The sequence below is a fragment of the Amblyraja radiata genome, chromosome 10 (assembly GCF_010909765.2).
Source record: "Amblyraja radiata isolate CabotCenter1 chromosome 10, sAmbRad1.1.pri, whole genome shotgun sequence".
NCBI classification, from domain to species: domain Eukaryota; kingdom Metazoa; phylum Chordata; class Chondrichthyes; order Rajiformes; family Rajidae; genus Amblyraja; species Amblyraja radiata.
In genome coordinates, this window is record NC_045965.1 from 48,711,955 (window position 1) to 48,737,851 (window position 25,897).

A 25,897-nucleotide genomic window follows, 5' to 3' on the forward strand; every position below is an offset into this window, starting at 1 on the left:
AACTGGCCTAATAGGAGCAGCAGCATGGGGGAATTAATTAATGGCTGTTAGTTTCCCATAGTGACTGCTCCTAGTGGTGGATAAAAGGAAGGCAAGCACCAGCGAAGTAGCCCTGTGGGAAGAGGCAGTGTTGAGGCAAAGTGGACTATTTGAGGGCAAGTGTTGAGGATTTGGCTCGTGAAGCTTTGGTGAGGAGGGTGACAGTAGGGTAAGGTAAGGTCTGTCTTTGTGTAGCTCATCCTCGGCCACCTCCTTACCGGAGACTGCGGCTTCCAGTTGTAGGCCGGGGGTTGGAGTGCTTCTCTGGCAAGGGATCGCCCGCTCCATGATGGTAAGTAAAGTCCGCTCCACGTCTGCTGCCAGAAGCTCCACAGACCGCGGCTTCCAGGTGTTGTAGGCCGCAGGCCAGCGGTCGGAGCGCTTCTCCAGCGACCCCCGGCAAGGGGGTCAGGCTCTGGGCATGACTCTGGGAAAGGCTGCACCAAACCAGCTGTAAGGCCGCGAGGAGGGGGGCGAAGAAGCGACAAGGAAGAAAGTCGCCTTTCTGTCGAAGTAGGTTTCCCCCTATTCCCCCCACACAAGACATACAGAGAAACACTAAAACATACTTTGGGACAAAGTAAAACAAACAAAAAAGTCAAAACACGAACCCGCTGCAGGCGAGGCAGCCGACTTGCAGCGCCACCGGAATGACATCATCAGGCCATTCAGCCCAAGATCATGAATAAGACAGCAGGGAAGGCCTACGCTTGGAATGGCCTCAGCAGTGGCTATGATGACTTCAAGTCAAAACATTCTGAAACCATTTCAGCCAATTAACTACAAATCTATTTGCTGTTAATAATTTACTCACAACAATTGTGAACAGGGAAGAGTGGGGCCTTAACCCACAGATTATATTGATCAGTTGATAAAAATGGACAGAGAAAAGACAGATGGAAATTAATCTTGATGGTGAAGTGTGTTTTAGGAGGATTAAGGACGTGTAGAGGCAATGAATGGTAGGGATTAGTGGCATTAGAAAAGGTCCTTGGTGTGCAAGACCAAGTAAGCCTAAAGGTGGCAGCACAGGTAGGTACAATGGTTAAAAAGAAATGTTGATAGAATGAAATAGTAGGGAGGTTATGGTAGAACTATCCAAAACTTTAGGTTGGCTGCATACGGAGTGGCAAATGCAGTTCCAGTCACCCCCCCCTTGAATGAACAGTTGAAATACCATTGTATCAAAGAGCACAGGCCAAGGGCTAGAAAATAGGATTAGCATGGGTAGTACCTAATGGGCAATATGAACAAGGACTCTGTTTCTGTTCTGTATGATTCTTGGTCTGTGCTGTCTTTGAGAAATACAGTCAATTAAACAATTCACCCTGCATCTTAGAGTGGACCGAGGGCTAAACATTTCGGAAAAACACTCCAGGAGGTTAAGCATCTTGGAATAATGGTCCGGCATTGATATCGGCCTAGATTTTATGTTCAAATATTGAAAGGGCTCTTGTATCCAAGGTAAGGCTATACCTGAACATCTGACCTTCACTAAAACAAAATCTACTCTATGCCTCATCTCAATTCTCACTTGAACACTTCCTTGAGGCTTGATCAGCACCACAAGAGGGGAGAAACAAACATGTAATCTTCATCAAATATGGCAATGAATATAGGAGTTGGGACATTATGTTAATTGTACAAGACATTGGTGAGGCTGCATTTGGAGTACTATGTTCAGTTTTGGTCACCTTGCCCTAAGAAGGAAGTTATTAAGCTGGAAAGAGAGTAAAGAAGATATATACGAGGATGTTGCTGGGACTTGAGGGCCTGAGCTATGGGGAAAGGTTGGGGAAAAGTATAAATGATGAGGGCAAAAGATAAGGTCTTTTACCCAGGCTAGAGGAATCAAGAACCAGAGGACATAGATTTGCGGTAAGAGGGGCAAGATTTAAAAGAAACTTAAGGGACAACCTTTTCACTTGGAGGATGGTTGGTATATGGAATGAGCTGCCAGGAGAAATAGTTGAGGCAAGTACTATGATATAATTTAAAAAGATACTTGGACAGTTTCATGGATCGGAAAGGGATCTGGGCCAAATGCGGGCAAATGGGACTTTCTTAGATGAGCATCTTGGTCAGCATGGATGAGTTGGACAAAAGGGACTGTTTCCTTGCTGTACTACTCGATGACTAAGTAACAAATGTAAAACAATTACCAAAGCATTGTATTCTTTATATTAAGACAATAGATCAAATTACGTTTGCCTTGAAATTCTGAGTCCTTTATTTCATTCTTACAGAACTGGTTATTAGAGATGGTTTTTCAAAAAGATTATTTCAGTTCATTTCATCTGGATTTGACGAGTTTGTGCTCCTTAGCCGCTCCCTGGAGGGAGATAAAGACAAAATAAAAATCAACAATAAACACACAACAGTAATTCAAAATTACCAAGGCACTGTTTCAGTAAATCAAAGATTGTTAATAGTGATAAGGAAAGTATTAGTGGGACATTTCTGAACCAAAATGCATTTATGGAACAATGCGTTACAATGCACCACAACGCTAAGAACTATGTCTGCACTCTGCATCTTCCCCTTTGCTCTATCTATTGTACTTGTGTTTGACTTGATTGTATTATGTATGGTATATCTGATCTGAGTGGATAGCATGCAAAACAATGCTGAAGAAGGGTGTCGACCTGAAACGTCACCTATTCCATCTCTGCCCAGCTGAGTTACTCTAGCAGTTTGTTTCTATCTTTGGTGGTGCTTTGTCACATGTGCAAAACTCAGTGAAATTCTTCAGAGTCGTCAGATTTAACACCATTTCCAAAGTCCAATGCATGCACTAGTTGTTATGGAGCAGCACGCGATCCAGGCAATCCCCAGGCTTCTGCAAGGCCTCCAGTCGTCGCCTTCATCTGGGTCGCTCAGCGAACCGACGTCCCTCTCCTCGCCTGGGCTCCTTTGTGCCCTGGGGCCGCCTCCCGCAGCTGACCTGGAGGACATGGAAGGTACAAGCCCAGTTCACTTTCCGACCAGCCTTGCTCCTCACAGCCGCCAACAGCTCTTTGGTTCTCCGGTCTTCGGTGGACGAACAGGGGCCAGGCCCGTGGCTTCCCCGCTACAGGCCGCAGCTGGTCAGGATTCTCTACCTCGGTCCCTGCAACCCGTCTGGCCTTGCTGTGTCCCACATCCAAAGGTGATAGATTAATTAGCCATTGTACATTGCCCCTGATGCGTAGGGGAGTGGTAGAATCTTGTGAGAATGGAGGGAAGTATGGGGAGAATTCAATGAAACTGATATAATTGTGTGTTTGATTGTCAGTGTGGATTTGGTAGCCTTTGCTAACCATTTTTCTGTATTCTACAACATTGGAGCATTCTTGTACATAGAAGATTGAGGGGGGATCTTATAGAAACTTACAAAATTCTTAAGGGGTTGGACAGGCTAGATGCAGGAAGATTGTTCCCGATGTTGGGGAAGTCCAGGACAAGGGGTCACAGTTTAAGGATAAAGGGGAAATCCTTTAGGACCGAGATGAGAAAAAAAAAATTCACACAGAGAGTGGTAAATCTCTGGAACTCTCTGCCACAGAAGGTAGTTGAGGCCAGTTCATTGGCTATATTTAAGAGGGAGTTAGATGTGGCCCTTGTGGCTAAAGGGATCAGGGGGTATGGAGAGAAGGCAGGTACAGGATACTGAGTTGGATGATCAGCCATGATCATATTGAATGGCGGTGCAGGCTCGAAGGGCCGAATGGCCTACTCCTGCACCTATTTTCTATGTTTCTATGTTTCTATGTAACACTCGTGCACTTGTCTGGGGCAGCACGGTGACACGGCGGTAGAGTTGCAGCTTTACAGCGCCAGAGACCCGGGTTTGATCCAAACTATGGGTGCAATCTGTACGGAGTATATATGTTCTCCCTGGGACTGTCTGGATTTACCCCGGGTGCCCCGGTTCCTCCCATTTCCAAAGACATACAGGTTTGTAGGTTAATTGGCTTAGATAAAAATTGTCCAGAGTGTGTAGGATAGTGCAAGTTAATGTGGGCTGTATTGTTCAACTAAGCTAAACTTATAGATGGCAAACTTTAACCTGATTTAGGAGTCATAAATATTCAAGATGAGAAGCTCAATACGGAACATAAATAAAGGTGAAGTATGCACACTTACTCCATATGTTTGTTCCTTTCCAAGTTGTTCAGTGTTCGCTGCGTTTTGGACAGGAAACATGATTTATAAGTAGCCCCGGATTTTGGATCATATTTAGTGGGATCATAGCGACCAACACCAACATTGTTCTGCACCAAAACAAGATCAGAGGTAGATTGAAAAATGTAAACTCACAGTTAATCTATTTTCCTCTGCGGGAAGCTCAACTTTACCAATCCGAGTACAATTTAGTGTCATCCATTCTTGTCGAAGGTACTGTCATAGAGTGATACAATGTGGAGACTGGCCCTTCGGCCCAACATGCCCACACCGGCCATATGCTGTCTATTGACAAATCCCACACTTTACAGCAAAGATATTTAAATGTAAATATGATCTCTGGAACTCTCTGCCACAGAGGGTAGTCGAGGCCAGTTCATTGGCTATATTTAAGAGGGAGTTAGATGTGGCCCTTGTGGCTAAGAGGATCAGAGGGTATGGAGAGAAGGCAGGTACGGGATACTGAGTTGGATGATCAGCCATGATCATATTGAATGGCGGTGCAGGCTCGAAGGGCCGAATGGCCTACTCCTGCACCTAATTTCTATGTTTCTATGTTTCTATCTATGTCTTTCAATGATAAACTTGGTTCTTAACAGTGCTGCAATACTAAATTTGACACTTGGGTGATGCAGCTGACATCTATTGTGGAGTGTTCAATCATTTTATGAGAGTAAGATGGCATACTCTATTAACTAGAGGTCCAAAGGAGCAAATTAAAATTCCATCAGAGCATATCTGGAATAAAATGACTCGAGCAGCAAGACCTAGCATCAAACAAGATGATGGTCAATAAACCCTCTATGGTTCACAAATAGTCTTCTGGCAAAGGTATGTCATCATAGGGGCGACACAGCGCCAGCAACCTGGGTTTCGATCCTGACTACTGGTGCTGTCTGTACGGAGTTTGTATGTTTTCCCCATGACCACATGGGTCCCCCCCCCCCCCCCCCCCCCCCCCCCCCGAGTACTCTAGTTTCTTCCCAAACTTATATGGTCTTCCCACACTCATAAGGTCATAAGTGATAGGAGTAGAGTTAGGACATTCGGCCCATCAAGACTACTCCGCCATTCAATCATGGCTGATCTATCTCTCCCTCCTAACCCAATTCTCCTGCCTTCTCCCCATAACCTCTGACACCTGAGTTACTCCAGCATTTTGTGTCTACCTTCCATTTAAACAGCATCTGCAGTTCTTTCCTACACATGTTTATGGGTTAATTGGTTTCTGTAAATGGTCCCTAAGAGTGAAGGCTAGACTATGGAATGGGGTGATTGCTGAACAGCACGGATTCAGTGGGCCGAAGGGCCAGTTTCCATGCTCAAAAACTAAACCAGATACACACCGTATGTACAAATTGCAATGCCTATTGGACCAGGCAACATCATGGCCACAGGTTGTGCTTCAGAATGAGCAATACCTGTGGTAAGGTTTTCAAGTATAACCGCAACAGTGGGGCATCTGAAAGAGTGGAAAATTACGCACACATTTCTCCCAAACTAAAAGTGAGACAATTTCAACCCAATTCACTGTTCTGTTTTACTACACTCATCCATTAACAAGGTGACGAAACCTGTCATTGATAATTACCACAAAATCCAAAATCTTACAGCTTATCTGAATGTGACAAAGCCTGGTGCCCAATTGAATAGACCTTTTATAATTGTAACATCGAGGGATGAAATGCTGGGCAATTTGACTCTTGTGCAAACTGTAACCTACTGACTCAAACTCCATGGGCGTTTGAGTTATGTCCGTGAGAGTAGATTTTAAATATCCTAGAATGTCCCTGAATGTTGGAGTGCGGGGTGAGATATAACCATATAACTATATAACAATTACAGCACGGAAACAGGCCAACTCGGCCCTTCATGTCCGTGCCGAACACTTATTTTCCCCTAGTCCCATCTACCTGCACTCAGACCATAACCCTCCATTCCTTTCCCATCCATATACCTATCCAATTTATTTTTAAATGATAAAATCGAACCTGCCTCCACCTCTTCCACTGGAAGTTCATTCCACACAGCTACCACTCTCTGAGTAAAGTTCCCCCTCGTATTACCCCTAAACTTCTGTCCCTTAATTCTCAAGTCATGTCCTCTTGTTTGAATCTTCCCTACTCTCAATGGGAAAAGCTTATCCACGTCAACTCTGTCTATCCCTCTCATCATTTTAAAGACCTCTATCAAGTCCCCCCTTAACATAGAAACATAGAAATTAGGTGCAGGAGTAGGCCATTCGGCCCTTCGAGCCTGCACCACCATTCAATATGATCATGGCTGATCATCCAACTCAGTATCCCGTACCTGCCTTCTCTCCATACCCTCTGATCCCCTTAGCCACAAGGGCCACATCTAACTCCCTCTTAAATATAGCCAATGAACTGGCCTCGACTACCCTCTGTGGCAGGGAGTTCCAGAGATTCACCACTCTCTGTGTGAAAAAAGTTCTTCTCATCTCGGTTTTAAAGGATTTCCCCCTTATCCTTAAGCTGTGACCCCTTGTCCTGGACTTCCCCAACATCGGGAGCAATCTTCCTGCATCTAGCCTGTCCAACCCCTTAAGAATTTTGTAAGTTTCTATAAGATCCCCTCTCAATCTCCTAAATTCTAGAGAGTATAAACCAAGTCTATCCAGTCTTTCTTCATAAGACAGTCCTGACATCCCAGGAATCAGTCTGGTGAACCTTCTCTGCACTCCCTCTATGGCAATAATGTCCTTCCTCAGATTTGGAGACCAAAACTGTACGCAATACTCCAGGTGTGGTCTCACCAAGACCCTGTACAACTGCAGTAGAACCTCCCTGCTCCTATACTCAAATCCTTTTGCTATGAAAGCTAACATACCATTCGCTTTCTTCACTGCCTGCTGCACCTGCATGCCCACTTTCAATGACTGGTGTACCATGACACCCAGGTCTCGCTGCATCTCCCCTTTTCCTAGTCGGCCACCATTTAGATAATAGTCTGCTTTCCCGTTTTTGCCACCAAAATGGATAACCTCACATTTACCCACATTATACTGCATCTGCCAAACATTTGCCCACTCACCCAGCCTATCCAAGTCACCTTGCAGTCTCCTAGCATCCTCCTCACAGCTAACACTGCCCCCCAGCTTAGTGTCATCCGCAAACTTGGAGATATTGCCTTCAATTCCCTCATCCAGATCATTAATATATATTGTAAATAGCTGGGGTCCCAGCACTGAGCCTTGCGGTACCCCACTAGTCACTGCCTGCCATTGTGAAAAGGACCCGTTTACTCCTACTCTTTGCTTCCTGTTTGCCAGCCAGTTCTCTATCCACATCAATACTGAACCCCCAATGCCGTGTGCTTTATGTTTGTAAACTAATCTCTTATGTGGGACCTTGTCGAAAGCCTTCTGGAAGTCCAGATACACCACATCCACTGGTTCTCCCCTATCCACGCTACTAGTTACATCCTCGAAAAATTCTATAACCTTCTACCACATCCTTGCCACATGTGTTTCACACTTACAGGGTTAAAGGTGAGCATTTTCACAGGCATATGACCAGCCCGGCTTGTGGATGACAAAAAGGGAGGCGGATTCTGATTTTCTGGTCTGGAGAGTTGCTTCACATCATAAAAGCCGTAGTCACCCTGTTGATTCACAAGAGAACAAAATGGTCAAAAACAAATCATCACTACCAATTCAGTAGAAGAATTGTCAATTGTCTTCAGAAAATGTATCAAGGTGGAAATCCCTGAGACTAACAGCTGGTTGCCGAAACAGGTTTGCTGTGCTGAAGTATATTCTCTCCACTGGTGGAAACGGGTACTGTTTTGCCGTCCTGAATTTCCCCTGGTTTTTCTTTTCAGTACTCCAAAGGCCATCGGTAAATGATCTGATGTTATACATTCCAGGGCTGAGGTTTAGTGGGTTCTAGAAAACAAAAATCAAGCACAGATTTCTTTCACTCACTTATTCCATATTTTTTACCGCTTTACCAATACTTGCTATATAACACCTCCGCTCGGTCCACAATAACCAACCTGACCTCCCGGTGGCTCAGCACTTCAACTCCCCCTCCCACTCCGTATCCGACCTCTCTGTCCTGGGTCTCCTCCATGGCCAGAGCGAGCAACACCAGAAATTGGAGGAACAGCACCTCATATTCTGCTTGGGGAGTCTGCATCCTGGGGGCATGAACATTGAATTCTCCCAATTTTGTTAGTCCTTGCTGTTTCCTCCCCTTCCTCAGCCCTCCTGCTGTCTCCTCCCACCCCCCAGGCCTTCGGGCTCCTCCTCCTTTTTACTTTCTTCTCCCCGACCCCCCACCCCCGATCAGTCTGAAGAAGGGTTTTGGCCCGAAACGTTGCCTATTTCCTTCGCCCCATAGATGCTGCTGCACCCGCTGAGTTTCTCCAGCTTTTTTGTGTACCTTGCTATATAACTGTACAGGTATCCATGCGAGATAGGTTTTGCAGCCTCTGCAGCTAGACATACATTAAAATCAAAATTGTTCTACAAGCTTTCTATTTGAGACTGTACAGTACAGCATTAACCAGGGCAACACAGCCAATGCATTTTGCCAGGGTTTGGAGAACTAATAGATATTTTCCATAATCCTCTTGACAGTGATAAACATTAGCTGAATTTGTATTGTGGTATGTGACATTATCAAAGACTTTCAGCTTTGTCTAAAAGAGTTAACGATAATAAGGGTGAAATCAGTCCCGGTTATGAAATAGTCTTGCCAATATAACAGAATCATTGTTCCATTTCAAAACTAATTCAGTCATAATATGCAGAAAATAAAACAAGTTTTCTGGATTCCGGTAAGGAAGAGTCAACTTGCTCAGACCTCATAGCCTATCCTACATCCCATGAATTGGTTGGTTGCCTCTGGACCATTTTCAAGCCCACTTCTTCTGCAGGGCCAGCAACTCTCATCCGTAATTGGACTCAATTGAATGGTAATCGGTAACGTTTTAACTCGGCAAAGTGTTTCACAGTGTCTTCAGTTCCCTCATTGACCAAGAACTGAACAAAAGTATTGCAGACAAGGAAGAGCAGTGATTTTGAATGAAGCCTGACTTATGTGTACGTACCGTTGCACGGTGGCCCGATTTTATCCGTTCACCTCTCTCGCCTGTAAAGAGATCATAGGGGCCACGTTTACTGACCACCCGCCGCAAAAGTTTGTCCAATCCACTTTCAATTTTATAGGTGTTTGGTGACAATTCGCAGCCCTAAAAAAGATAGGATCCTTTAAAAGTGAAGTAGACAACATTGAGAGCAGGCTAGAAATTATTATCTGCAATATTAGTATGGAAATGCCTACGACACGTTCCTCTACAAACCATCCACGACTTTTGTAGAGCAATTCATCTGCTTAAAATAGAGGACAAGTGATAATATTACACGATCCGAAAACAAATATTATTAAAGCTTCACATCTGAAATAATTGATAGAAGCTCATTGACCTGAGGTGTTAACTCTGCTTCCTCCTCAAAGTATAAATAATAAGTATTTCCACTGAAGAAAGAAGACAGCAGATGCTGGGATCTGGAGCAAAGAACAAACTGCTGGAGGAACTCAGTGGATCAGGCAGCATCTGTGCGGGGCGAGAGGAATTGTTGACAGTTTTCATAAGCTCGTGTCTTAAGGGCCTGTCCCACTTACGCAACCTATGCAGGCGACTGCCGGCACCCGTGATAGGTCGCCGAAATTTTCAACATGTTAAAAATTCAGCAGCGACCAGAAAGACGCTACGACTCTTTGGAGACCTCTCACGACCATAGGAGACCTTTCACGACCATACAGGCTGTATGGTCATGAGAGGTCTCCTATGGTTGAGAGAGGCCACCAGCGACATGTCGCCAGGGGTCCCCTATATGGTCGTGAGAGGTCACCAAAGAGTTGAAGCCTCTTTCTGGACCCCGCTGAATTTTCAACATGTTGAAAATATCGGCGACCTATCACAGGTGCCGGCAGTCGCTGTAAAGGTTGCGTAAGTGGGACAGGCCCTTTAGGAGTCTCCTCCGCCATTCAATCGCAGTTGATCTATCTTTCCCCCTCAAGCCCATTCTCCTGCCTTCTCCCTTTTCCTTAACACCCTTACTAATCAAGAGTCTGCCAATCTTATAAATACTCAATAAATAAATCGTGAGATAAATTCCCTATAAATACCCTTTATAAATACCCAATGACTTGGCCTCCACAGCCGTCTGTGACAATTAATTTTGGTTGAGACTAGGCATCAGTGCCCATTCTCTCCTGCATCCTGCAAATCGTACACACACTAGCGACAATTTTTACATTTACCAAGCCAATTAACCTACAAACCTGTACTCTTTGGAGTGCGGGAGGAAACCAAAGATCTCGGAAGAAACCCACGCAGGTCATGGGGAGAACATACAAACTCCGTACAGACAGCACCCGTAGTCTGGATCGAACCCAGGTGTCCGACACTGCAAGCGCTGTAAGGCATCAACTCGACCACTGCGCCACCGTGCCACCCCTAAACTACTTATTTAGTTTAGTTTAGTTGGGTTTATTGTCATGTGTACCGAGGTACAGTGAAAAGATTTTGTTGCATGCTAACCAGTCAGCGGAAAGACAATACATGATTACAATCAAGCCGTCCACAGTGTACAGATAAAAGTGTGGAGCGATTGTAATGTGTGATTGCAGAACTACTTCCATGACTCGCACACAAAGAGTCGGCTGTCTTGGGCGCCATCTTGAATATTGTGACCCAGGAGGTCACTCAGCTCTTCAGGTCCATGTCAGATCCCAACAGATAAATCCCCTTGATCCCATTCCCCCTTTTATTTCCCAATGACCCAGTAACCGATTCACTCCCACATGCCCATCTACTCCTTTATTTCTTTTGCCCCTTATCTATTGCTATGTTTAAGTCATTATATGATAAAAATTGTCCAATTAAAGAATATAATAGAAAATCAAAATATACTAAATGTCCATGGATTACAAAGGGATTACAAAATGCTTGTAAAAAAAAAAATGCCCTATACAGAGATTTTATAAGAGAGAGAACTAAAGATACAGAAAATAAATATAAAAAGTATAAAAATAAATTAACTTACATCATAAGAGAAAGCAAGAAAGATTATTATAAGAAGAAATTAGATGACAATAAAGACAATATAAAAAGAATATGGAGCATACTTAATAGCATTATCAGAAATGGTCCGGGGAGAACAAATTACCCGAAGTATTTTATTGATAAGGATAAGGAAAATTACAATATGGAAGATATAGCTAATAGCTTTAATAATTTTTTTGTAAATATTGGACCAGACCTGGCTAAACAAATCCCTGATTCAGGGACATCTGGAGAAACTCCTGAGACTTTAGTGGACAGATATCCCTGCTCTATGTTTCTTACGGCAGTAGAAGAAAAAGAACTGTTGGATATTGTCAAAACATGTAAAAATAAAAAGTCTACCGATTTCAACGACATTGACATGTCGCTAGTTAAGATGGTCATTGAGGGGATCTCCAAACCTTTAACATTCATCTGTAATTTATCCTTCCAAACCGGTACTTTTCCAATTCAAATGAAAATAGCAAAAATAATACCAATATACAAAACTGGGAACAAGCATCATTTTACAAACTATAGACCTGTTTCCTTACTCCCACAATTTTCCAAAATATTAGAAAAAATGTTTAATAATAGATTAGACAAATTTGTAGAAAAGAATAAATTAATCACAGAAAGTCAATATGGATTCAGAACAAATAGATCAACATCACTTGCAATACTAGAATTAATTGAAGACATCACAAACGCCATTGATAAGAAATTATATGCAGCTGGGATATTCATTGACATAAAAAAAGCATTTGATACAATTAATCATGATATTTTATTAAAAAAATTGGAGAGGTATGGAATTAGAGGAATAGTACTGGACTGGATTAAAAGCTACTTAAGTAACAGGCAACAGTTTGTAAATCTGGGTAGTCATAATTCTACATGCTTGGACATTGTGTGTGGTGTACCACAGGGGTCAGTGCTGGGCCCAAAATTATTTATCATGCACATAAATGATATTTGTAATGTGTCCAATGTCTTGAGGCTGGTTTTGTTTGCAGATGATACAAATATTTTTTGTTCTGGGGAAATTCTAAAACAGCTATTGGATAAAATAATAAAAGAAATGGGTAAATTGAAAATATGGTTTGATAGGAATAAAATTTCATTAAATCTGAGTAAAACTAAAATAATGTTATTTGGTAATTGTAGAATAAATACACTAGTAAGTATAAAGATAAATGGGGTGGAAGTTGAAAGAGTGCATGAAAATAAATTTCTTGGGGTTATAATTGACGACAAAATAAGCTGGAAATCACATATTAAACATGTAAAATTAAAATTGTCAAAAAGTATCTCTGTATTATACAAAGCCAAGCAAGCTCTGGATTACAAATCACTCCGTATTCTTTATTGTTCATTAATTTTACCCTACTTAAATTATTGTGCAGAAGTCTGGGGTAATAACTATAAAAATTCGATACACTGATTAACCATGATGCAAAAAAGAGCAATTCGTATTATCCATAATGCTAAGTATCTGGGTCATACGAATCCATTATTTTTAGTCAAAATTATTAAAATTAGAAGATTTGGTTACATTCAAAACAGCTCAGATAATGTTTAGGGCCAAAAATAAAAATGTACCTGGAAACATTCAAAAATTATTTAACAAGCGTGTGGGGGGTTACAATTTAAGAGGAATATTTAACTTTAAGAAACAAAAAGTCCGTACGACTAGAAAAACCTTTTGTATTTCGGTTTGTGGAGTAGGAGTGTGGAATAAATTGAACGGGGAATTAAAGCAATGCACAAACATGAATAATTTTAAAATGATATATAAAAAAATAATTCTCAAGGGGTACAGGGATGGAGGGGATGGTTGACAAGTGGGGGTTGATGTTTATCTATTGCTTTACTATTGTTTACTTATGTTTGGGTACTTCAGATATGAAGTTTGTATGTACATAATAGTTGTATGTATATATATGTCTGTAGGTATTATGGGAAATTGCCTAGGGTAGTATTATTATTAGTAATTAATTGATTTTTAAATATGGTAGAAGTGTTGGGGAAAAGGGGTGAGATTTAATAAGTTATTCTTCTTCTCACTCCTTTTCGAGCTTGTACAGACACAGAGTTGGACATTGGAACTTTGATTTTGTTCTTCTCATTGCTTTGTAAATATTGATTGTAATGTCCAATTGTTTGATAATTTCGATTTTGTTACTATTAATGTCTTTAATGTCTTTACTTGTTCGGAATAAATAAATAAATAAATAAATAAATCTACACTGGGGCTACTTACAATTGCCAATTAATATTCAGTACATACTTGTAATGTGGGAGGAAATTGGAACACACTTTGGAAACTTTAATGGTCATGGGGAGAACATGTAAACCTAAATCAGGATCAAATTTGGGTCCCTGGTGCTGTGAGGCAGAACTATTGGCTGCATCACCATTCCAGTCTTTGGAATGCCCTAACTCAGAGGGCATTGAAAGCCCACACCCAGGGCACAGATGAGAGTGAGCAGAATAGACATTTGGACACAAGGAGATCAATTACATGGGGAGGCCTTAACAAAATGGCAGAGGTGCAGACATTGCCTGATTGATTGGCATAGTAGGCACAGAGAGTTTATCAGTTTATTTATTCATGTGTGTGTTTACGCATATAATTGTATATGGACACACTGATCTGTTTTGCAGTCAATGCCTATTATGTTCTGTTGTGCTGAAGCAAAGCAAGAATTTCATTGTCCTGTCAGGGACAAATTACAATAAACTCTCTTGACTTGATTTGACTTGAATGACTAACTCCCCTCTCCTTTTCTTAAGTTATGGTTGATTAATTTCCATCAAAATTCATGTACTGAATGTTGGACTGACTGGACAACAGGCAAGTGATCCTCTCTGCCAGGGTCCTGCCCAACTGCAAGGACCTGCAAGCATGATCACACAAGTGCTTTGAAACACTGCTCGGCACGAAACTCATCCCTGGTACTGAATGACCAAACATTGGGAAGCAACCTGAGACTATTCTTTACATTAAAGGCACCATAGAAATGTAAATACTTCTGATGCTTTAAGTGGTATGAAGTTGGCCAATGGACTGGATAATACATCTGAGAATCAGACTTAGTGACTGCACTTCTGTCAGTGGCTGGAATCAACAGTTTAGTTCAGAGCTACAGCTCGGAAACAGGCCCTTCGGCCCACCAAGTCCACGCCGACCACCAATCCCCATACACTGTATTCGACATACTGGGGACAATTTACAATTTTACCAAGCCAATTAATCTAAAAACCTGTACGTCTTTGGAGTGTGGGAGGAAATTGGAGATCACAGAGAAAACCCACGCACGTCACGGGGAGAACGTACAAACTACGTACAGCCAATCACCCGTGGTCAGGATAGAACACGGGGTTTTGGCGCTGTAAGGCAGCAGCTCCACTGCTATGCCACCTGCCACCCATCTGATCTGACTATAATCTGCATTCTGCATTCCTGCCTAATCTAGAAACCTTTTACAACCTTCCTTATCAAGAATCTATATGGCATTGAGGCAGCAGTTTTGCCTACGGCTTTGCCACTATGCCACCCCTTAACTTAATGTGTACAATTTATTTTCCACTGATAGTTTTTTCCTGTAGGAATTAGCTTGCTTTCATTGTAGTTTGTGTATCCTCCACTCATTGGGCAACGTTTCCTGAATAAATTCACATTATTGGCTGTTTGCTGTGAATCAGACATCCTAACCACTCCCAACTAATTTGGCTGGTGCAATATTAATAAATTGTCAGTTATAAGAGTACAACAGAATGGCACGTTTACCATTGCTTCAAGGGATCGGCTCTTTGTACAGTTTGAATCCATCATTCCCCGTAGTCCAGCGGATTTATTTGCTTTCTCCTCCAGCACAGCCATTGGAATCCCTCCTTTTCCATATGAACCAGGGCCCGGGCTAATAATCTGGAAAAATAAAGCAGTTGGAATAACATCATCTCTTTCAATGCTCTGCTTTGATAAGAATTCATCTGTTCAAATCGTTCGAGTTTAAAATAAATTAACAGTGACATTTATTTTCCCAAAGGACTAACACTTTTGCAAACAAAGACAATTAAAATAAATAGTCTGAAATATTATTAAGAATATTCTTTGCCGATATTGAAGTTCAACTTTTTTGTAGTTTTTTGTAATCCTTGTGGTTACATTTTGGACAAATACAAAGTCTTAGCCAGTCTGTCCAAAGCCCATTCAAGGAGAAAAACAAAATGACATTATGAATGGTGGTTCATGGCATTGATATGAAAAGTCACACAATAAGAGTTAGCCTACAATGCAAACCCATGGGACAAAATCTCCTGCAAGTTGTCCCAGGAACCCATAGACTGATCTTGGACACCTTCCTTTATGTATGTCTCCACCGCTACGCAGTCAACATTGGAATCCTATCATGCAGTTCCCTCGAATTAACTCAATAATTTGAAATTGTGAAATCACGATTGTGCAAAAATACAAACCCATGAACCCTTACACTTTGTTGCTTTTTAAATCGTTCTTCTCTAGTGCCAAAAATACCTCTCTTTCCAATATTCTTCTTTGCCAGTAAGTCAAGAAAATGTGGGACCTCGTATTTACCTGGACCACGATTAATTTCCTGTAATTAAAAAAATTCAACAATAATTCTATCCCCATCTCATGGATAAGGTTTTTCAGATTTCTATTCACAAACAGCATAATTTTACTGCCCTTAATCAGATTAACTTATAAACGGCACGTTCCCATCTCCAAGTTAATTATAAGTAGTAAGGTGAAGTGTTAAGGTTCATTTTTCTTAAAACAGACAACTTACAATAAGTTAGGTAAAACCAATACAAGCTTTAATGATCATTTAGCTAGAGAGTGCTAGGAGATACAAAGTCAAGCATACAGCAGATACTTAACTCCTCCCAGGCCATCACTCTAATGAATGAAGACATACAACATCTTTTATACTGTTTTGGAAACATAGTCACATGTTCATACAGAATTGCAGTAATGAGGTCTAACATATCAATCACAGCTCTACCCATTCAAAGCATGCTTGCCACTGATACAATACTTCTCATGCTGTGGTTATATTGATCACAAACTTTCGTTACGAAACCCACAAATAACAGGGAGTTAGTCAAAGGTCCATCATCTGCAGTACCTTCTTAAACAAGGTAAGGATCCTTATCAGTTGCCCACAGTAGTTTACGTATGCAAAAACTTCCAACGTTTCAGAAAGCTTATTCTCTCTTAAGGCTTCTGTTTACAGAAGCCAGAACCTTCTCAAGAAGTACATCCCCTCTCACCATGGTCAATATCTTTTGTTTGGGCACAACAGGAAGCAGCTTGGATGCAGTTTGAATGCTGGCCTCCAATTTCCTGATTACCCAGCCCTTCTACAGAACCCAATTTTCAAAGCTTTCATTTACTCAGAACCCAAAACCCAAATTAATAAAATACATAAAATATTCCATTATTAACTAGGATATTATCAGCAGTTGTGCTAGTGAAAGGAACAAATCTTCCAAGATTGACAAATCTTCCAAGTGCAAGAGTAACTCATCGGGTCAGGCATTATCTCTAGGCAATCTCTCCCGAGTTATTAAAGGATCAGACCAGACTAATTTCAGCAGAGTAGCAATTCTCATTTGCTGTACCATGCAGCCACTTCCACTTTGGGAGGGGAAGGAGGTAAAGTAGAAATTTGCTGCCTTTAAAAAACCACAATGCCAAAGCAGGAATGTCACTGGTATTGTCAGCACCTATTCTCCATTCCTAATTTTCCCTGAGTTAAGGGAGTAGTTAAGGGACAATCACATTGATGGGCCTTGTCACATATCCATCAGAGCAGATGTAAACCTAATGGGGTTTTGCATCAGCCCAGTTTCATGGTTGCCATTACTGATACCTCTCTATTTATTTTTATTTAAACGGCCCTACTACTATCGTGGGTAGAACTCTAGCACCAGGAACAACAGTCCAGGCTAGATGCTGTTCCAGCAACTTAACAACAATGCTACCTGTACCCTTTCCCTGTCTGTCCCATAAACTAGGGTGTAATCCAAATCTTCCAACCTACCTCACAGTGGACATTGCACTTTTTCTCTGGAACTGTAATGCTACAATACTGAAAAACTATATTCTGCACTCAGTTATTTGTCTCTTTGCTTTACATGTTGTGATTGTGTATGGATTGATTTCATTCATGTATAGTGCGATCTGATTTAATTGGATAGCATACAAACATATTGTACCACGGTGCACGTGATAATAATCAACAAAGACCAATACCAATAGATATTCTACTGGGAACTTATGTTGTAAGGACAGTGTTTCATATTGCACCAGTGCCACAGCTTTGCCAGCTACCGTCATCCCTGGGTCTCCATACTACCGTTCATTGATCTGCTCTTAAAAACCCATGCTCTAGAGATGTGGCATGCCTCTTCAATGCAGGTTACCATGAAAGCTTTGTTATCTGGCAAAATCAGTGTGCTGTAGGAACCAGCATTTCAGTAACATCTCAGTACAATTATTCTCTGGCAGTTCAGAATCAAGAACCAGAGGACGTGGTTCATATGAGGGGGGATAGATTTAATAGATCATAATATCATAAGATGATAAGTGATAGGAGCAGAACTAGTCCATTCGGCCCCATCAAGTCTACTCCGCCATTCAATCATGGCTAATCTATCTCTCCCTCCTAACCCCATTCTCCTGCCTTCTCCTCATAACCTCTGCTGCCTGTACTAATCAAGAATCTATCTATCTCTGCCTTAAATAGAGTTTATCCACTGACGGCCTCCACAACCTTCTGTGGCAAAGAATTCCACAGATTCACCACCCTCTGACTAAAGAAATTCCTCCTCATCTCCTTCCTAAAAGAACGTCCTTTAATTCTGAGGCTATGACCTCTAGTCGTAGACTCTCCAACCAGTGGAAACATCCTTTCTACATCTACTCCATCTAAATCTTTCACTATTCTGTACATTTCAATGAGGTCCGCCCTCATTCTTCTAAACTCCAGCGAGTACAGGCCCATTGGCGTCAAACGCTCATCATGTGTTAACCTACTCATTCCTGGGATCATTCTTGTAAACCTCCTCTGGACTCTCTCCAGAGCCAGCACATTCTTCCTCAGATATAATACCAAAAACTGCTCACTATATTCCAAATGCCGCCTGACCAGCGCCCTATAGAGCCTAAAGAAACCTGAGGGCTAATTGTTTACACAAAGGGTGGCAAGAATATGGAATGAGCTGCTGGAGGAGGTAGTTGAGGCATGTGCTATCACAATGTTTAAAACAGATTTGGACAAGTACATGGATAGGATAGTTTTAGAGGGATATGGGCCAAACGCAGGCAGGTGGGACTAGTGTAGATGGGGCCTGATGGTCAGTGTGGGCAAGTTAGGCCGAAGAGCCTGTTTCTAGGCTTTATTATTCTATAACTCTATAACTGGATCTTCCTTTGACATGGCATGGCAACTTTAATATGTACCAGACGACCCGTGGACCCATTGGGTCCCCGTTGTGATGCCAGAGATCCACAAGCCGTTCAGTTATTTCAAATTCCTCTTCATTCCTTCTGGGCGCGCCGCTGCAACCCTCCCCCAACTGCGCAGGTTCAACTGACGGGCCCGGCATGTGGGAGCGCACTTCGCCGGCGCGACTGCCACATTGAAAATTGTCCCATTCACAGTCTAAAAAGTTCATTAAAGTTTATAAAGTGATTTACTTTTAAAATATAATGAAACTTGATACAGGCAAATGGTGTCTAAAGCCCTAAAATTGTTGCACTATCGTGTACCATTTTGGCTGTGTTTCGAGAACATACATACATACAAGATGAGACTTTTAGTTTTTATACTAGACGACCCATGGACCCGTTGAGTCCCTGTTGTGACGCCAGAGATCCCCATTGTGACACCAGTCAAAATGGTGTGAACTGAAAATGGCGGCGGGCCCAGCATCCCTACGCTAACTGCGCACTCGCGGCTGACGGGATCGGCAAGTGGAGCGCAGCGAGTCCGGGGGGTTGAAAGTTAATTAAAGTTTATAAAGGGAATTACTTTGTTAAATTGAATGAAACTTGCAACTGCACACCTCAGGCGAATGGTGAGTAAGGTGGGCCTAAAATTATTGCACTATCTTGAACCGTTTTGGCTACAAACATACAAACAAATATATATACAAGATGAGAGTTTTAGTTATATATAGAAGATATAGATAGATAGATAGATAGATAGATAGATAGATAGATAGATAGATAGATAGATAGATAGATAGATAGATAGATAGATAGATAGATAGATAGATAGACTGAACCAACTTATAATTTGGAATTTGTTTAATGCTTACACCAGATTTTGTTTAATGCTTACACTGCTTTTGATTTCTAAACAAAATAACTAAAAGTCAGTTACATAAATCTGTGAATAGATTAACATAGAAACATAGAAATTAGGTGCAGGAGTAGGCCATTCGGCCCTTCGAGCCTGCACCGCCATTCAATATGATCATGGCTGATCATCCAACTCAGTATCCCGTACCTGCCTTCTCTCCATACCCTCTGATCCCCTTAGCCACAAGGGCCACATCTAACTCCCTCTTAAATATAGCCAATGAACTGGCCTCAACTACCCTCTGTGGCAGAGCGTTCCAGAGATTCACCACTCTCTGTGTGAAAAAAGTTTTTCTCATCTCGGTTTTAAAGGATTTCCCCCTTATCCTTAAGCTGTGACCCCTTGTCCTGGACTTCCCCAACATCGGGAACAATCTTCCTGCATCTAGCCTGTCCAACCCCTTAAGAATTTTGTAAGTTTCTATAAGATCCCCTCTCAATCTCCTAAATTCTAGAGAGTATAAACCAAGTCTATCCAGTCTTTCTTCATAAGACAGTCCTGACATCCCAGGAATCAGTCTGGTGAACCTTCTCTGCACTCCCTATATGGCAATAATGTCCTTCCTCAGATTTGGAGACCAAAACTGTACGCAATACTCCAGGTGTGGTCTCACCAAGACCCTGTACAACTGCAGTAGAACCTCCCTGATCCTATACTCAAATCCTTTTGCTATGAAAGCTAACATACCATTCGCTTTCTTCACTGCCTGCTGCACCTGCATGCCTACTTTCAATGACTGGTGTACCATGACACCCAGGTCTCGCTGCATCTCCCCTTTTCCTAATCGGCCACCATTTAGATAATAGTCTGCTTTCCTGTTTTTGCCACCAAAATGGATAACCTCACATTTATCCACATTATACTGCATCTGCCAAACATTTGCCCACTCACCCAGCCTATCCAAGTCACCTTGCAGTCTCCTAGCATCCTCCTCACAGCTAACACTGCCCCCCAGCTTAGTGTCATCCGCAAACTTGGAGATATTGCCTTCAATTCCCTCATCCAGATCATTAATATATATTGTAAATAGCTGGGGTCCCAGCACTGAGCCTTGCGGTACCCCACTAGTCCTGCCCGCCATTGTGAAAAGGACCCGTTTACTCCTACTCTTTGCTTCCTGTTTGCCAGCCAGTTCTCTATCCACATCAATACTGAACCCCCAATGCCAGTGTGCTTTAAGTTTGTATACTAATCTCTTATGTGGGACCTTGTCGAAAGCCTTCTGGAAGTCTAGATACACCACATCCACTGGTTCTCCCCTATCCACGCTACTAGTTACATCCTCGAAAAATTCTATAAGATTCGTCAGACATGATTTACCTTTCGTAAATCCATGCTGACTTTGTCCAATGATTTCACCACTTTCCAAATGTACTGCTATCCCATCTTTAATAACTGACTCTAGCAGTTTCCCCACTACCGATGTTAGACTAACTGGTCTGTAATTCCCCGTTTTCTCTCTCCCTCCTTCTTAAAAAGTGGGGTTACGTTTGCTACCCGCCAATCCTCAGGAACTACTCCAGAATCTAAAGAGTTTTGAAAGATTATTACTAATGCATCCACTATTTCTGGAGCTACTTCCTTAAGTACTCTGGGATGCAGCCTATCTGGCCCTGGGGATTTATCGGCCTTTAATCCATTCAATTTACCCAAAACCACTTCCCGACTAACCTGGATTTCACTCAATTCCTCCAACTCCTTTGACCCACGGTCCCCTGCTATTTCCGGCAGATTATTTATGTCTTCGTTAGTGAAGACGCAACCAAAGTAGTTATTCAATTGGTCCGCCATATCCTTGTTCCCCATGATCAACTCACCTGTTTCTGACTGCAAAGGACCTACATTTGTTTTAACTAATCTCTTTCTTTTCACATAATTACTTACCAAGAACTTCTGTTTTTGCTTTTGTTCTTTATAGAATAACTGTGGTGTTTGAGCAAAGCGTTCCATTTCCTTTTCCCTTGCCCAACCCGGCCCTGATGCTTTCTCGGCAACAATCCTAGCACTGAAATCCCCTGTGTCCACATCGTAATATCCAGGCCCTAGCCTTGCTTCCTGAAAGACAATTCAATCATTAGCTATTGATACACAGAAAAATATATATTTCTAATTCATTTTTCCTAATTTCGTTGGTAACATTTATTTTGCCTCACTGGATAAACTGACCAATCTCGACAATGTTTGTCATTGTGCAGCAAGTCATCAGGGTATATTTGAACAAAACTCTGATGTTCCCCTCTGGCCTTTTACCTCTGCTCTCTCCTCACAAAACATAGCTAAGATACAAAAGTTACCACCTGCTGAAATGCATGGTGTAACTTCCATCAGGATGATGGCTTTGCTCATTGAATATCCAATGGCGTGCGGTTCTGCCCACTGTATCTTCTGACAAACAACCCGATTTCTATATTCACTTTGACTTACCGGTTCGCTGGTGGCCCTCTTATCATATGGGATTTCAGTGTAACTGCCTTGCAACTTATTGTCTGGATGAACACCGTACACATCAAACCTGCAATAGAAATAGTACACAAAAAAAACAGTCTTATTTTATTAGATATGCAGAAGATAACGATTTATTTCCATCATTAATCAACCCATTAGAATATTCAGGACCAATTAGATCTATGCCTTAAAGTCCATCTTGGGTTAACTTATTATACAAAAATGTGAAGATCTATAATGGGATTGAATTAAGTTTCATCATAGTTTCTGCAGTCTAAGAACAAAATGTATTGTCATTCTAACAGCATACGTCATGGTAAACCTAGTCTAATAAATAATCCAGTCTCAGGCTGCTGTCCAATATGAGCCCAATACCCGCTGAGTTACTCCAGCATTTTGTGTCTATCACCGGTCCAGTATGTGTGTGTATAGTGCAACATATCAAGTGAAAGTCATTTCTTCACTTCTGAAAATTAGGCTTTGAAAAGACTTCCCTCTTCAATGAATGTGCATTGAAATGAAGAACATAGTCTAACTCTGGATTAAGGTATTAGAGAAAATAGGACTTAATAGCGCTTAAGCAAATATTGTCAAAATGCAATGAATTAAAAATCAGCACCATTTTTACATATTTGTTTTCATTAATGATTTTTGATTGAGCGAATCAGGGAGAAATTTCTTGAAGTTTTATTACTGAGCTTTAATTCTTCCTGAGAATCACATGAGTGATACATAATGGTGATAGGAAGCATCTAGTTATAACACTTGACAGAATCAAGCTGGTCTATATTTATAGTTCTCCATGTACATTTGTACTTCCTATAAAACATCAACCCATTTTTGTCTTAAAAGTATTGCTTACTTTGCAAGGAGGTAATTACAAGGAGGCTATTCACCTTCTGGTATGGTTGGCAGGTTTCTAATCTAGAGTCACAAATTTAAAGAGCATGTAAACAGGACTGTTGGCCCACCAAGCCATACCAACCGTCAAGTGCCTTTTTACACTAATCCTACTTCATTCTCCCCACATTCCCATCAACACTCCCAGATTCTAATCACTTACACTGTACAGAGGTCAATTAACTTAATCTGCACCACTTTAGGACATGGGAAGAAACCGGAGCTCCCATGGGAAGCACATGCGTTATAGAGAGAGCATACAAACTCCACACAGATGCCATTTGGAGGTCTGGATTGAACGCAGGTTGCTAACACTGTCTGGGAGCAATTCCAGGAGATGCACTAGTATGCTGCCCCCATATTCAAGTGTGAGTTCCAACAGCAAGACCTTTGGCCAAAGAGTGATAATGAACGAGGGTCAGCTTTAAGCCTTCTATTCTTGTTCATTTCCGGGTTCAAATGTAGGAAATGGATGGCAGTCCCAAGTAGGAACTCTTCCCTGATTAGAGCAGATTAATTTAAACTCTACTGACCTGATTGAGATCAGCTAACACAGTATAGATTAAGGAGTAAACTCAGATCCTTTCTGATCTTTTTTAATTAAGTTGCAGCCCAAATTTGCTGAAGACTGGAAACTAAATATTATTCCCTTTATCCTGTATCTGTACACCATGGATGGCTTGATTGTAATCATGTACAATCTTTCCCCTGATTGGATAGCATGCAACAAAAAAAGCTTTTCACTGTACCCTGGTACAAGTGACAATAAACTAAACTAAACTAAACTCATGCCCAAACATAGAGTTGCATTGTAACTATTTTTATTAATGGGTAAACCATACAAAATCGAAAGTGGTGCACGCACACAAGTGGTCATTACTGGGTGAAATGACATAAACAAAGACATTGGGACGACAGATGGCACAATGGGCTAAGTGTTCGGCTGGCAACCGGAAGGTAGCCGGTTCGAATCCCGCTTGGAGTGCATACTGTCGTTGTGTCCTTGGGCAAGACACTTCACCCACCTTCGCTTGTGTGTGAGTGATTGGTGGTGGTCGGAGGGGCCGTAGGCGCAGATTGGCAGCCACGCTTCCGTCAGTCTGCCCCAGGGCAGCTGTGGCTACAGAAGTAGCTTACCACCACCGAGTGTGACTGAGGAGTGAATGAATAATGCGATGTAAAGCGCCTTGAGTATTAGAAAGGCGCTATATAAATCCCATCCATTATTATTATTATTATAAACCATAAAATTAGGTCAGGCACTTGTGTGTACAATTCACATTAGCACACTTGTCTGTTTCCTGGAGTTTACACATCCACAGTAAAACACCAGTATTCCTGCACCGCATATTTCCGTCTGCAATGATATAATTGGCCCTCAATTTTTAACAAGTGTGTAGGAAGGCACCACAGATGCTGGTTTACACCGAAGACTGACACAGCATGCTGGAGTAACAGCGATCAAGGCGGCATCTCTGGAGAGAAGGAATGGGTGACGTTTCGGGTCTGAAGAATGGTCTCGACTCTTATCGGTGTTACTTGGAGTGTCTTGGTGACGCAGGAACATGAAAGGGTTCACGCGTGAAATTGTGGGAAGGTAGAGCGGAAATTTGGAACAAATCATGAAGGATTTTCACGGAGAAAATGGAGCTGAATGGAACTGAAGGTAGAATTGCTATTTGTGGGGATAGGGGAATTAAGAACAGGATTTTGGGGGGAAATTAGGTGTTAATGGTAGATTTTAAAAAAAAACTGAGAACAGCACCAGAGGTCAGGAAACCACATGCATTGTTAGCCGGCGTGGCGTTCTTTAATGGGTTAAGAGTGCTCAGTGGTTTTGTAGTGAGTGTGGTGATTCGGATCAACGAGAATGAATAAGGGAACCAGAAGATCGTGTGTTTGTAGCCACATGAACTGCAGATGCTGGAGTCTTGGGCAAAACACAAAGTGCTGGAGGAATTCAGCGGGCGAGGCAGCATCCCTGGAGAACATGAATAGGTGACTCTTCACACCAATCCATGTTCTCCGGGGATGCTGCCTGACCAGCTGAGTTACTCCAACCCTTTGTGTATTTTTTGTTTGTAAACCAGCCTCTGCAGTTCCTTAGATAGACACAAAGTGCCGAGGTAACTCGACGGGTCAGGCAGCATCTCTGGAGACAAAGGATGGGTGACGTTTCGGGTCAGGGTGAAGAAGGATCCATTTCCAAATAAAAACTTGCTTTGGAAACGCCGGCTGTCCATTTGTCCTTCCCCAGATGCTGCCTGGCCCGCTAAATTCCTCCAACACTAAACTCTAAGAGATTATCTACTTTCAGTTTACCTTAGACTCACCTGGCTTTCTGAGTTCCAAATGGAGCTCCTTCAAATTGTTTATCTTCCATTGTGTGTTCAGCGCGCTTCAGGTGCCGGCAGTTTCTAGGCGCGATTGAATTTCTTTGAGCGGCTGATTAATTTCAGGGTTGCACTCCCACAACCAGCCCCAGCGCGACGGCTCCTAGCAACAGGAACGCGCATTATCAGCGCGCACAATGATAAGAAGGCAAGTTATAAAATAATAACCAACCGTAGCGGGTCGCTTCTAATGCTCTAAACTCGCATCTTATCCAAGGTGGATGAGATATGGTAACCGCTAAATAATCTACAAGGCATCTTCTTGTGGACGCTGTGATCAGTTTTCGAGCTGCTCACTTTACAGAGCGAAGCCACACATACACACCATTGTAAATTGAAACAGCTGGTGTTCTGTTTGTGGAAAAAAATTAGAATACTAATCGCATTTTCCCTCTATGTACGTATTTCAACGAGTACATCCATTGCACAGAACATCCATTACAGAGAACAGAGAAAAAGTGCAGACGATAAACAAACTGTCTA

The 25,897-nt window shown here is 42.0% G+C and overlaps 1 protein-coding gene across 1 annotated transcript; it reads right to left on the minus strand.

The window, feature by feature from the left end:
- Positions 1–2,242: 2,242 nt before the first annotated feature.
- Positions 2,243–25,576, minus strand: lexm (lymphocyte expansion molecule). The gene is made up of 10 exons (XM_033028770.1): positions 25,355–25,576; positions 22,101–22,188; positions 21,561–21,731; positions 15,777–15,899; positions 15,074–15,211; positions 9,280–9,420; positions 7,943–8,110; positions 7,705–7,827; positions 4,165–4,292; positions 2,243–2,371 (listed from the first exon to the last, which is right to left on the minus strand). Exons 1-10 carry the CDS (start codon positions 25,402–25,404, stop codon positions 2,323–2,325), a joined length of 1,179 nt encoding a protein of 392 aa, XP_032884661.1. The 5' UTR covers positions 25,405–25,576; the 3' UTR covers positions 2,243–2,322.
- Between the last annotated feature and the right edge of the window lie 321 nt (positions 25,577–25,897).

Coding starts and splice junctions, on each gene's coding strand:
- lexm (XM_033028770.1), bottom strand. CDS start 25,404: ATGGAAGATAAACAATTTGAAGGAGCTCCATTTGGAACTCAGAAAGCC. Junction 22,189..25,354: donor TTTGGAACTCAGAAAGCCAG/GTGAGTCTAAGG, acceptor TTTCTATTGCAG/GTTTGATGTGTACGGTGTTC. Junction 8,111..9,279: donor AATCGGGCCACCGTGCAACG/GTACGTACACAT, acceptor TTTGTTTTCTAG/AACCCACTAAACCTCAGCCC.